Source organism: Oncorhynchus gorbuscha, linkage group LG07, assembly GCF_021184085.1.
Source record: "Oncorhynchus gorbuscha isolate QuinsamMale2020 ecotype Even-year linkage group LG07, OgorEven_v1.0, whole genome shotgun sequence".
Classification (NCBI taxonomy): domain Eukaryota; kingdom Metazoa; phylum Chordata; class Actinopteri; order Salmoniformes; family Salmonidae; genus Oncorhynchus; species Oncorhynchus gorbuscha.
In genome coordinates, this window is record NC_060179.1 from 71,370,908 (window position 1) to 71,383,988 (window position 13,081).

General features: G+C 46.5%; 1 protein-coding gene across 29 annotated transcripts in view; it reads right to left on the reverse strand.

The window, feature by feature from the left end:
- The window catches only part of LOC124040314 (neurexin-1a), a 631,581-nt gene that overhangs the window by 386,754 nt on the left and 231,746 nt on the right, over positions 1 to 13,081 (reverse strand). For all 29 annotated transcript variants that reach the window (XM_046357404.1, XM_046357403.1, XM_046357410.1 and 26 more), the window contains 2 exons: positions 4,111 to 4,377; positions 3,809 to 3,983 (listed from right to left, as the gene is read on the reverse strand). In XM_046357404.1, the coding sequence (XP_046213360.1) occupies positions 3,809 to 3,983; positions 4,111 to 4,377 (442 nt within the window). The remainder of the gene's footprint in view (positions 1 to 3,808; positions 3,984 to 4,110; positions 4,378 to 13,081) is intronic.

The window sequence follows — 13,081 nt, forward strand, 5'->3', positions numbered from 1 at the left end:
CTAATTGTGATAACATGATACATCCAGTGGGTTTGGTCGCCTGTCTCGACACAGTGCAACACTGTTGGTCTACCATGTCACAGGAGGAGTCAAATGATTGCTGTTGCTTTTGGTTCACACAACATAGTTATTATGTGCCTGAAATGTTTGACAAAAAATGTTCTGCTGAAAGGTCTCTAAATTTCTCCTCTTCTCTCCTCCTCAGCTCTACCCCCCCACACACATTTCAATCCTCCTCTCTCCTCCTCAGCTCTACCCCCCCACACACATTTCCATCCTCCTCTCTCCTCCTCAGCTCTACCCCCCACACACATTTCCATCCTCCTCTCTCCTCCTCAGCTCTACCCCCCCACACACATTTCTATCCTCCTCTCTCCTCCTCAGCTCTACCCCCACACACATTTCCATCCTCCTCTCTCCTCCTCAGCTCTACCCCCCACACACATTTCTATCCTCCTCTCTCCTCCTCAGCTCTACCACCCACACACATTTCTATCCTCCTCTCTCCTCTCAGCTCCCCCCCCACACACACATTTCTATCCTCCTCTCTCCTCCTCAGCTCTACCCCCACACACATTTCTATCCTCCTCTCTCCTCCTCAGCTCTACCCCCCACACACATTTCTATCCTCCTCTCTCCTCCTCCCCTCTACCCCCACACACACACACACATTTCTATCCTCCTCTCTCCTCCTCAGCTCTACCCCCCCACACACATTTCTATCCTCCTCTCTCCTCCTCACCTCTACCCCCCCACACACACACACATTTCTATCCTCCTCTCTCCTCCTCAGCTCTACCCCCCCCACACACATTTCTATCCTCCTCTCTCCTCCCCAGCTCAACCCCCCCACACACACACACATTTCTATCCTCCTCTCTCCTCCTCAGCTCTACCCCCCACACACATTTCAATCCTCCTCTCTCCTCCTCAGCTCTACCCCCCCCACACACATTTCCATCCTCCTCTCTCCTCCTCAGCTCTACCCCCCCCACACACATTTCTATCCTCCTCTCTCCTCCTCAGCTCTACCCCCCACACACATTTCTATCCTCCTCTCTCCTCCTCAGCTCTACCCCCCCACACACATTTCAATCCTCCTCTCTCCTCCTCAGCTCTACCCCCCACACACATTTCTATCCTCCTCTCTCCTCCTCAGCTCTACCCCCCACACACATTTCTATCCTCCTCTCTCCTCCTCCCCAGCTACCCCCCACACACACACAACATTTCTATCCTCCCCTCCCCTCAGCTCACACACACATTTCTATCCTCCTCTCTCCTCCTCAGCTCTACCCCCCCCACACACATTTCTATCCTCCTCTCTCCTCCTCAGCTCTACCCCCCACACACATTTCTATCCTCCTCTCTCCTCCTCAGCTCTACCCCCCCCCCACACACACATTTCTATCCTCCTCTCTCCTCCTCAGCTCTACCCCCCACACACATTTCTATCCTCCTCTCTCCTCCTCAGCTCTACCCCCCACACACATTTCTATCCTCCTCTCTCCTCACCTCTCACCTCTACCCCTCACACACATTTCTATCCTCCTCTCTCCTCCTCAGCTCTACTCCCCCACACACATTTCTATCCTCCTCTCTCCTCCTCACCTCTACCCCTCACACACATTTCCATCCTCCTCTCTCCTCCTCAGCTCTACTCCCCCACACACATTTCTATCCTCCTCTCTCCTCCTCACCTCTACCCCTCACAAGCATTTCTATCCTCCTCCTCCTCTCCTCCTCACCTCTACCCCTCACACACATTTCTATCCTCCTCTCTCCTCCTCAGCTCTACCCCCCTCACACACATTTCTATCCTCCTCTCTCCTCCTCAGCTCTACCCCCCACACACATTTCTATCCTCCTCTCTCCTCCTCACCTCTACCCCCCCACACACATTTCTATCCTCCTCTCTCCTCCTCAGCTCTACCCCCCCCCCACACACACATTTCTATCCTCCTCTCTCCTCCTCAGCTCTACCCCCCCCCCACACACATTTCTATCCTCCTCTCTCCTCCTCAGCTCTACCCCCCACACACATTTCTATCCTCCTCTCTCTCCTCTCTACCCCCCCCCATTTCTATCCTCCTCTCTCCTCCTCCCCTCCCCCCCACACACACACACACATTTCTATCCTCCTCTCTCCTCCTCAGCTCTATCCTCCTCTCTCCCCCCCACACACATTTCTATCCTCCTCTCTCCTCCTCAGCTCAACCCCACCCCCCTACACACACACATTTCTATCCTCCTCCCTCCTCCTCACCTCTACCTCCCCCCCACACACATTTCTATCCTCCTCCCTCCTCCTCACCTCTACCCCCCCACACACATTTCTATCCTCCTCCCTCCTCCTCACCTCTACCCCTCACACACATTTCTATCCTCCTCTCTCCTCCTCACCTCTACCCCTCACACACATTTTTATCCTCCTCTCTCCTCCTCACCTCTACCCCACACACACACATTTCCATCCTCCTCTCCTCCTCAGCTCTACCCCCCACACCCCCACACACATTTCTATCCTCCACACATTTCTCCTCCTCACCTCTACCCCTCACACACATTTCTATCCTCCTCTCTCCTCCTCACCTCTATCCTCCTCTCTCCCCCTCACATGCATTTCTATCCTCCTCTCTCCTCCTCAGCTCTACTCCCCACACACATTTCTATCCTCCTCTCTCCTCCTCACCTCTACCCCTCACACACATTTCTATCCTCCTCTCTCTCCTCCTCATTTCTATCCTCCTCTCTCTACTCCCCCACACACATTTCTATCCTCCTCTCTCCTCCTCCCCCCTACCCCTCACACATTTCTATCCTCCTCTCTCCTCCTCACCTCTACCCCCACACATTTCTATCCTCTCCTCACCTCTACCCCTCACATGCATTTCTATCCTCCTCTCTCCTCCCCTCTACACACATTTCTATCCTCCTCTCTCCTCCTCACCTCCACCCCCCCACACACACACACTTCTACCGTACTCTCTTCCTCTCCTCTCTGTGCTAGAGTAGTCAGTAATATGAACAAGGCCACAGCTGTGATGGTTCTGTAGTGTACCCTGACCCCCTACTCAATAGTGCATGTGTGAGTGGATATGTGTGTGTGTGTGTGTGTGTGTGTGTGTGTGTGTGTGTGTGTGTGTGTGTGTGTGTGTGTGTGTGTGTGTGTGTGTGTGTGTGTGTGTGTGTGTGTGTGTGTGTGTGTGTGTGTGTGTGTGTGTGTGTGTGTAGCTGTGCTCTGTGTGGCTTCATGGAGTATTGAAACAGTTAATGTAATTCCCACTAGTGGAGAAGGAGCAGTAAACATGGTTGGGGGGCGTATGTAATTTGCACCGTGACATTGCCAGGGCCTTGGCTGTGAACACACGCTAACAAATTGCTGCTTAGATAAGCAAATCAACAGGGATCAGAAAATGGTTTCACTGGGGGCTCGGAGGGGCTGTGTGGGTGTGTGTGTGTGTAGCACAGGCTGCTCGGAGAGGCACTGAGGACACAGTGGGAGAGAAGACAGAGAGAGGGATTGCCTTACTGGCATGATAATATGGTGACTGTTTGAGGTAATGTAGCTTCATTTATTCATCACTATTATAATGTCATCCATATTTGGAAGTCCCTCAATTGTCAGACGAAACTCGCTCTGCAGTCAGACTAAATGCTTTCAGTTATCAGACAGAATTCCTACTATGTCTACACACAGTGGAAGAGAGGGCAGGAAACCCTTACGAGGATTAAAGACTCAAATCAGGGCACCATGGCCTCCTCCAAAATCCGTCACACCAATAACAGGAAAAGAACATTTTATTACCTGATCGTCCGTCCCGTTGGAAGTCTACGTGGTACCACTCCCCATCGTTGACCTTCTTGTTGATGGCTCTGGTCTTGGTGGTCCCTGACCCCATGTCCAGCAATAGATACAAGTGGCCATCCAGCATCTCGATGGCAAAGAAGTCCACCTTCAGTGTCAGGGGGCTCTTGGAATCCTTGAATTAAATCCCATCATTCTTTATTTAAAGTGCATTTAAAATCACAACACACTTTACAGTCAAACATTTTCAAAAACAATCAGGAGGCAATAAAAGAGATAAAATAACATAATAGGGAAGTCACCTTGGGAGCCTGTTTGGGCTTTCCGTGGCTAAAGAGGAGAAGCCCGTTAGGCTCTGTGGTACGGAAGTCGAAGGAGATGGAGCCCGTCTTCTTGGCGTTCCACTTGTTGAGCGTGATGAAGGACCCAGGGGTCTCGAAGGTGATGGGGTCAAGGGTCGCCACGTTCTCGCATTTAAAAGCCACAATGCCGTGAACCTTCATTTTGGCATCACCTTGTTTGGCCATCCTGGAGAGCTCGAGTCGCACGTCGTTGTTTTTATACACAACCTAGGTTGATGCAGGGAGGAAAGGGGAGGGTAAGGGAGAAAAAGTTCAATCCATACGGCCAAAAGTAGTGCACTATACAGTACAGGAAAGAGGGTGCCATTTCGGACAAAAGCAATGTTTGGAAGTGTATGACCGGAAATTGACACTTTTCTGTGAATAATGCACTACTGGCCAAAGGTAATGCACTTTAACGTGTACCATTTTGTATGCACCCCCTGTTTGGGAGTATGTGTGTTTGTCAGAATTCTGTTTGCAGAACTCAAACCACCCCCCTCGCCAAGACATCACCTCAATCCATCTACAAACACAAAGCCTATTACTGTAGCTATATTATTAGCCTCTACACATTAACTCACATTATCTCACGACTGGGATAGAAAAATACAATTTAATACTCACAGAGAGAGTCATTTTTGCAGTTTAAAGCAAATTCCTGCTATTCTACACATTTTGCCATGGCTTATGCCATGATAATATGATATCTGAATGAAAGTGATTATCAAAATCATTGGGGGCCCCCTGGAGGTCAGGGCCCCTGTGGAAAAAAATGACAGAGGTTAGGACCTCTGTGTCCTCATATGTAGTTACGGCCCTGATAGGTAGGGATGTAGGTAGGTAGGAAGGTGTGTGGCAGTAGGTAGGTTGATAGGGAGGTGGGTGGAGGTAGGGAGGTGGGAGGGAGGTTGGTTGGGTGGGTTGGTGGGTATGATGTGTGGAGGGAGGGAGGGAGGGAGGTGACTAAGTGTGTGTGAAGTGAGAGATGAGAGTAATGAGAGCTAACAGCTGTACACGATGCAGGTGTTGCAGTAAAAACGCTGATTAAGGCCTCAGCAGGAAACCTGATTAAAATATACCCTGCTGATGATGGATGTGCCTCTCACTACCAATCCACAAACATCTAAATTCATCAGGCTCCCACACACACACACACACACACACACACACACACACACACACACACACACACACACACACACACACACACACACACACACACACACACACACACACACACACACACACACACACACACACACACACACACACACACACACACACACACATGCTATGCAATGTATTATCAGACTACACACTGACCTAAGAGACACAATGCACTCCACAGGAGCTGACAGCGGAACTACAGAGTCTATGTCCCAAAATGCCACCTATTTCCTATGTAGTGCACTAATTTAATTTAACAAGGACCCATAGAGCTCTGGTCAAAAGTAATGCACTACATAGGGAATAGGGTACGATTTGGGACGCAAACCAGGACAACAGAGAGACAGCAGCTAGCCTAAAGCCGAATCAGCACAACTTTATTAAATACCAGGCTATAATGCCATTAAGAAGGAAAAATCCACTAAACACCGATGACAAGCATCATCGTACAGTACCGTACTGCCCTGAATAAAATGTACCAATTGAACAATCGTCCCTACCTGATAAGTTGTCTGACGCTGTGTGTATCTGAAAATATTTGCCAAGTTTTGTGGATACTGACAGACAGTAAGAAAGTTAGGCATGTTTTATATGGGCACTGGTCAAAAGTAGTGCACTTTGTAGGAAACACTGTGCCATTTGGGACACATGGGAGTGTAGATGGCTCTCCTGATTGCACAGACTGCATTATCCACACATTATCTTTAAGCACCTCAGAGTCGATTAGGTTTTAGTGAGTATACACCGTTAGAAACGGGGAGAGCTGCCAAGACATGTTGGAAGAGGTGGTCATTATAACTGTGTTAATGACTTCATCTATAAGGGTTTCTGTAAATATATGGTACCAGTCAAAAGTTTGGACACACCTACTCAGTTTTTCTTCATTTTTACTATTGTCTACATTGTAGAATAATAGTGAAGACATCAACACTATGAAATGGAATAAATGGAATCATGTAGTAACCAAAAAAGTGTTAAACAAATCAAAATATATTTAATATTTGAAATTCTTCAAAGTAGCCACCCTTTGCATTGATGACAGCTTTGCACACACTTGGCATTCTCTCAACCAGCTTCATGAGGTAATCACCTGGAATGCTTTACTATTAACAGGTGTGCCTTGTTCAAAGCTAATGTGTGTAATTTATTTCCTTCTTATTGTAATATGTTTGATCCAATCAGTTGTGTTGTGACCAGGTAGGGGTGGTATACAGAAGATAGACCTATTTGGTAAAATACCACATTTACATTTACATTTAAGTCATTTAGCAGACGCTCTCAAACAGCTCCAAAAAAGCAAAAAAGAAACACTATACTAGATTACACTACACTAAACTTAAACAAAGGGATACAGTACACATCTATCTGAATTGTCTGGATAGTTTTTATATTTCTCACCTTCATGTCATCTTAAATCATTTTATCTCTTTCAATAATCAGAAACAGTTTGAAGAGTGGGGCACTGACATGAGGCAATATACACAGAACTGGATACACTTCATCTTATCTCTTCTAAGAAACGGTATCAATAACAGCTTGATAAAAGGGCATTGAATAATCTGTAACAGCACCAGGTGCAATTTTCAAGCGGTGTTTAAAAATATGCCATGAAAATACACTCTTAGAAGAAAAGGTGCTAAGTAGAACCATTATAGATGTCATGTCCGTCGTCAGAATGAGACAAAAGCGCAGCGTGGAAAGTGTACATGAACACCAAAAAACAACAGAAGATATACGAACGTAAAGTTCCGCAGGGATAATACAGCTACTGTGCAAAAACAAGATCCCACAAACTCAGGTGGAAAACAGTCTCTGATTCCCAATCAGAGACAACGATAGACAGCTGCCTCTGATTGGGAATCAAACCCGGTCAACAAAGAAATAGAAAACTAGAATGCCCACCCAAATCACACCAAATAGAGAAATTAACAGTCTCTCTAAGGTCAGGGCGTGACAATAGGGTACTTCGGTTTGTCCCTATAGCGGAATCCTTTTTGGTTCTACCTAGAACCCTCTATGACATGTTCTACCAAGAACCATTTCATAATCTAAAGGTTCTTCCTAGAACCCCTCTATGTAGGGTTCTTCATAGAACACCCTGTATATGGTTTGACCTAGAACCCTCTATTAAGGGATCTACCAATAATCATTTTATCATCTAAACATTCTTCCTAGAATACACTATGAACGGTTCCACCAGTCTTACTAACCTTTAAAAATTTAATTATTTCTGACAATACACCCCCTCAAATTAAGTATTTGGCTATTTCAGCCATGCAATCTCCATAGTAAAAAACATTTGCAGTAGAATGGCCTTATTGAAGAGTTCAGTGACTTTCAACGTGGCACCGTCATAGGATTCCATTTTTACAAGTGGATGTTGGTCAAATTTCTTCCCTGCTAGAGCTGTCCCTTTGTGTACCATTGAATGTACATTTATTTTTTATTTTTTTATTTCACCTTTATTTAACCAGGTAGGCTAGTTGAGAACAAGTTCTCATTTACAACTGCGACCTGGCCAAGATAAAGCATAGCAGTGTGAACCGACAACAAGACAGAGTTACACATGAAGTAAACAATAAACAAGTCAATAACACAGTAGAAAAAAAAGAAAGAGTCTGTATACATTGTGTGCAAAAGGCATGAGGAAGTAGGCGAATAATTACAATTTAGCAGATTAACACTGGAGTGATAAATGATCAGATGGTCATGTGCAGGTAGAGATACTGGTGTGCAAAAGAGCAGAAAAGTAAATAAATAAATAAAAGTATGGGGATGAGGTAGGTAAATTGGGTGGGCTATTTGCCGATGGACTATATATAGCTGCAGCGATCGTTAGCTGCTGAGATAGCAGATGTTTAAAGTTGGTGAGGGAGATAAAAGTCTCCAACTTCAGCGATTTTTGCAATTCGTTCCAGTCACAGGCAGCAGAGAACTAGAAGGAAAGGCGGCCAAATGAGGTGTTGGCTTTAGGGATGATCAGTGAGATACACCTGCTGGAGTGCGTGCTACGGGTGGGTGTTGCCATCGTGACCAGTGAACTGAGGTAAGGCGGAGCTTTACCGAGCATGGAATTGTAGATGACCTGGAGCCAGTGGGTCTGGCGACGAATAAGTAGCGAGGGCCAGCCGACTAGAGCATACAGGTCGCAGTGGTGGGTGGTATAAGGTGCTTTAGTAACAAAACAGATGGCACTGTGATAAACTGCATCCAGTTTTCTGAGTAGGGTATTGGAAGCTATTTTGTAGATGACATCGCCGAAGTCGAGGATCGGTAGGATAGTCAGTTTTACTAGGGTAAGTTTGGCGGTGTGAGTGAAGGAAGCTTTGTTGCGAAATAGAAAGCCGACTCTAGATTGGAGATGTTTCCAGAGGAATACCTACGTGAGAATGCTGTTCATCGACTACAGCTCAGCATTTAACACCATAGTGCCCTCCAAGCTCGTCATCAAGCTCGAGACCCTGGGTCTCGACCCCGCCCTGTGCAACTGGGTACTGGACTTCCTGACGGTCCGCCCCCAGGTGGTGAGGGTAGGCAACAACATTTCCACCCCGCTGATCCTCAACACTGGGGCCCCACAAGGGTGCGTTCTGAGCCCTCTCCTGTACTCCCTGTTCACCCACGACTGCATGGCCACGCACGCCTCCAACTCAATCATCAAGTTTGCGGACGACACAACAGTGGTAGGCTTGATTACCAACAACGACAAGACGGCCTACAGGGAGGAGGTGAGGGCCCTCGGAGTGTGGGGTCAGGAAAATAACCTCACACTCAACGTCAACAAAACTAAGGAGATGATTGTGGACTTCAGGAAACAGCAGAGGGAACACCCCCCGATCCACATTAATGGGACAGTAGTGGAGAGGGTAGTAAGTTTTAAGTTCCTCGGCGTACACATCACAGACAAACTGAATTGGTCCACCCACACAGACAGCATCGTGAAGAAGGCGCAGCAGCGCCTCTTCAACCTCAGGAGGCTGAAGAAATTTGGCTTGTCACCAAAAGCACTCACAAACTTCTACAGATGCACAATCGAGAGCATCCTGTCGGGCTGTATCACCGCCTGGTACGGCAACTGCACCGCCCACAACCGTAAGGCTCTCCAGAGGGTAGTGAGGTCTGCACAACGCATCACCGGGGGCAAACTACCTGCCCTCCAGGACACCTACACCACCCGATGTCACAGGAAGGCCATAAAGATCAACAAGGACAACAACCACCCGAGCCACTGCCTGTTCACCCCGCTATCATCCAGAAGGCAAGGTTGAAAAACAGCTTCTATCTCAAGACCATCAGACTGTTAAACAGCCACCACTAACATTGAGTGGCTGCTGCCAACACACTGACTCAACTCCAGCCACTTTAATAATGTGAATTGATGGGAAATGATGTAAAATATATCACTAGCCACTTTAAACAATGCTACCTAATATAATGTTTACATACCCTACATTATTAATCTCATATGTATTTGTATATACTGTACTCTATATCATCTACTGCATCTTTATGTAATACATGTATCACTAGCCACTTTAACTATGCCACTTTGTTTACATACTCATCACATATGTATATACTGCACTCAATACCATCTACTGTAACTTGCCTATGCCGCTCTGTACCATCACTCACTCATATATCTTTATGTACATATTCTTATCCCCTTACACTTGTGTCTATAAGGTAGTACTTTTGGAATTGTTAGCTAGATTACTTGTTGGTTATTACTGCATTGTCGGAACTAGAAGCACAAGCATTTCGCTACACTCGCATTAACATCTGCTAACCATGTGTATGTGACAAATACAAATTGATTGATTTGATTTGATTTGATCATGAGTCTGGAAGGAGAGTTTACAGTCTAGCCAGACACCTAGGTAATTATAGATGTTCACATATTCTAGGTCGGAACCATCCAGGGTGGTGATGCTAGTCGGGCGGTGCAGGCAGCGAACGGTTGGAAAGCATGCATTTGGTTTTACTAGTGTTTAAGAGCAGTTGGAGGCCACAGAAAGAGTGTTGTAAGGCATTGAAGCACGTTTGGAGGTAGATAGCACAGTGTCCAAGGAAGGGCCAGAAGTATACAGAATGATGTCATCTGCGTAAAGGTGGATCAGGGAATCGCCCGCAGCAAGAGCAACATCATTGATATATACAGAGAAAAGAGTCAGCCTGAGAATTGAACCCTGTGGCACCCCCATAGAGACTGCCTGAGGACCGGACAACATGCCCCCCGATTTGACACACTGAACTCTGTCTGCAAAGTAGTTGGTGAACCAGGCAAGGCAGTCATTAGAAAAACCGAGGCTATTGAGTCTGCCGATAAGAATATGGTGATTGACAGGGTCGAAAGCCTTGGCCAGGCCGATGAAGACGGCTGCACAGTACTGTCTTTTATCAATGGCGGTTATGATATCGTTTAGTACCTTGAGCGTGGCTGAGGTGCACCCGTGTCCGGCTCGGAAACCAGATTGCACAGCGGAGAAGGTACGGTGGGATTTGAGATGGTCAGTGATCTGTTTGTTGACTTGGCTTTCGAAGACCATAGATAGGCAGGGCAGGATGGATATAGGTCTGTAACAGTTTGGGTCCAGGGTGTCTCCCCCTTTGAAAAGGGGGATGACCGCGGCAGGTTTCCACATGCAAAAACACACTTAAAAACATTATATTCTGAAATCACCCTGCAATAGATGATGCTTGGAAATATGATACAGTATATGGTTCTACTGTACAGTATGTAGAACCCTTCTTGCCTTCCAAATAATCGTCAAAGAACCCTTTCTTCCAATTACAGTTCTTAGGATGTTATAGAACCCTAACCCACTGCAAAGAACCCTTTCTTCCAAAAACAGTTCTTAGGATGTTATAGAACCCTAACCCACTGCAAAGAACCCTTTCTTCCAATTACAGTTCTTAGGATGTTATAGAACCCTAACCCACTGCAAAGAACCCTTTCTTCCAATTACAGTTCTTAGGATGTTATAGAACCCTATCCCACTGCAAATAACTATTTTTTATAAGAGTGTAGATGAAACCTATTGGGAATGAAACAAAAACGATTTGACAATAATCTCTTGGCAGGAGTGTTAGAGAGGGTGGGAGGGGGAGGGAGGGAGAGCGGGACGGTGGGAGGTGGATGATATCTCTATAAGAGGAGCTGAAGGGGAGAGAGAGAGGGAGAGAGAGAGAGAGAGAGAGAGAGAGAGAGAGAGAGAGAGAGAGAGAGAGAGAGAGAGAGAGAGAGAGAGAGAGAGAGAGAGAGAGAGAGAGAGAGAGAGAGAGAAATAAAAAATAAAGGAGAATGGTACTGCACTAATTTGTCATCAGACTCGGGCCATGACATCTAGGCTATTACAGCACTGGTGTTTTGTCATCACAACAGAATAGTACAGCAGCAGCTAGAACTGGGACCTGCAGACATATTCTGAAACATGGCACATGAGATGGAGAGTGTGAATGTGTGACTGGTTGGTTGTGTGACTCTGTGTGTGTGTGCGTGTGTGTGTGCGCACTATGCCCAGGCAAATGTCATCAATCAGAGTTGCTAAGGCAACTTGCTACTGCTTGATCACTGCTCATATGTCATATGTCATCATCCTGCAACCAATGCCTACAGATCAAGGCTTATATGTCAGCTTCCTGCGACCACTGCCTACAGAACAGAGGTCATATGTCATCATCCTGCGACCACTGCCTACAGAACAGAGGTCATATGTCAGCTTCCTGCGACCACTGCCTACAGAACAGAGGTCATATGTCATCATCCTGCAACCAATGCCTACAGAACAGAGGTCATATGTCAGCTTCCTGCGACCACTGCCTACAGAACAGAGGTCATATGTCATCCTGGGACCACTGCCTACAGAACAGAGGTCATATGTCATCCTGGGACCACTGCCTACAGAACAGAGGTCATATGTCATCCTGGGACCACTGCCTACAGAACAGAGGTCATATGTCATCCTGGGACCACTGCCTACAGAACAGAGGTCATATGTCATCCTGCAACCAATGCCTACAGAACAGAGCTCACATGTCATCCTGCGACCATTGCCTACAGAACAGAGGTCACATGCCATCATCCTGGGACCACTGCCTACAGAACAGAGCTCACATGTCATCCTGCGACCATTGCCTACAGAACAGAGGTCACATGTCATCATCCTGGGACCACTGCCTACAGAACAGAGCTCACATGTCATCCTGGGACCACCGCCTACAGAACTTAGCTCACATGTCATCCTGGGACCACTGCCTACAGAACAGAGGTCATATGTCATCATCCTGGGACCACTGCCTACAGCATAGGGCTCATATTTCATGAACCTCAGACAACTGCTAACATACAGAGCAGAGCCAGGCTGAACTGGCCTGAGTGGAGGCTTATGTTTACATGTTATCCAACAGACAAATCAAGATGCTGCAGAGAGGTTGTCACTCTGCTCGAAGGTCACAACATGGTACTATTGCCTACAGTAGGGCTATAACAAGACCTACCCACATGAAAAAGTACTACGGTATATGCTATGCTAGGAATACTATAGTATTCACTGTAGTGTTTTAGTGGATTTTACTGTAGCATTCATTGTAGTGATTTTGCGGAATGTAGTATTTTCTGTAGTGTACTGTAGTATTTACAGTTTACTATAGTATAAATGGGTCTTTCTATAAACTAGAGTAACAGTGAGTATTTCCTAAGCTGGACATCTTGTTAAAGCTGTTGATAAGTCATTGATAATAATCTGCAAATGTGTTTTAT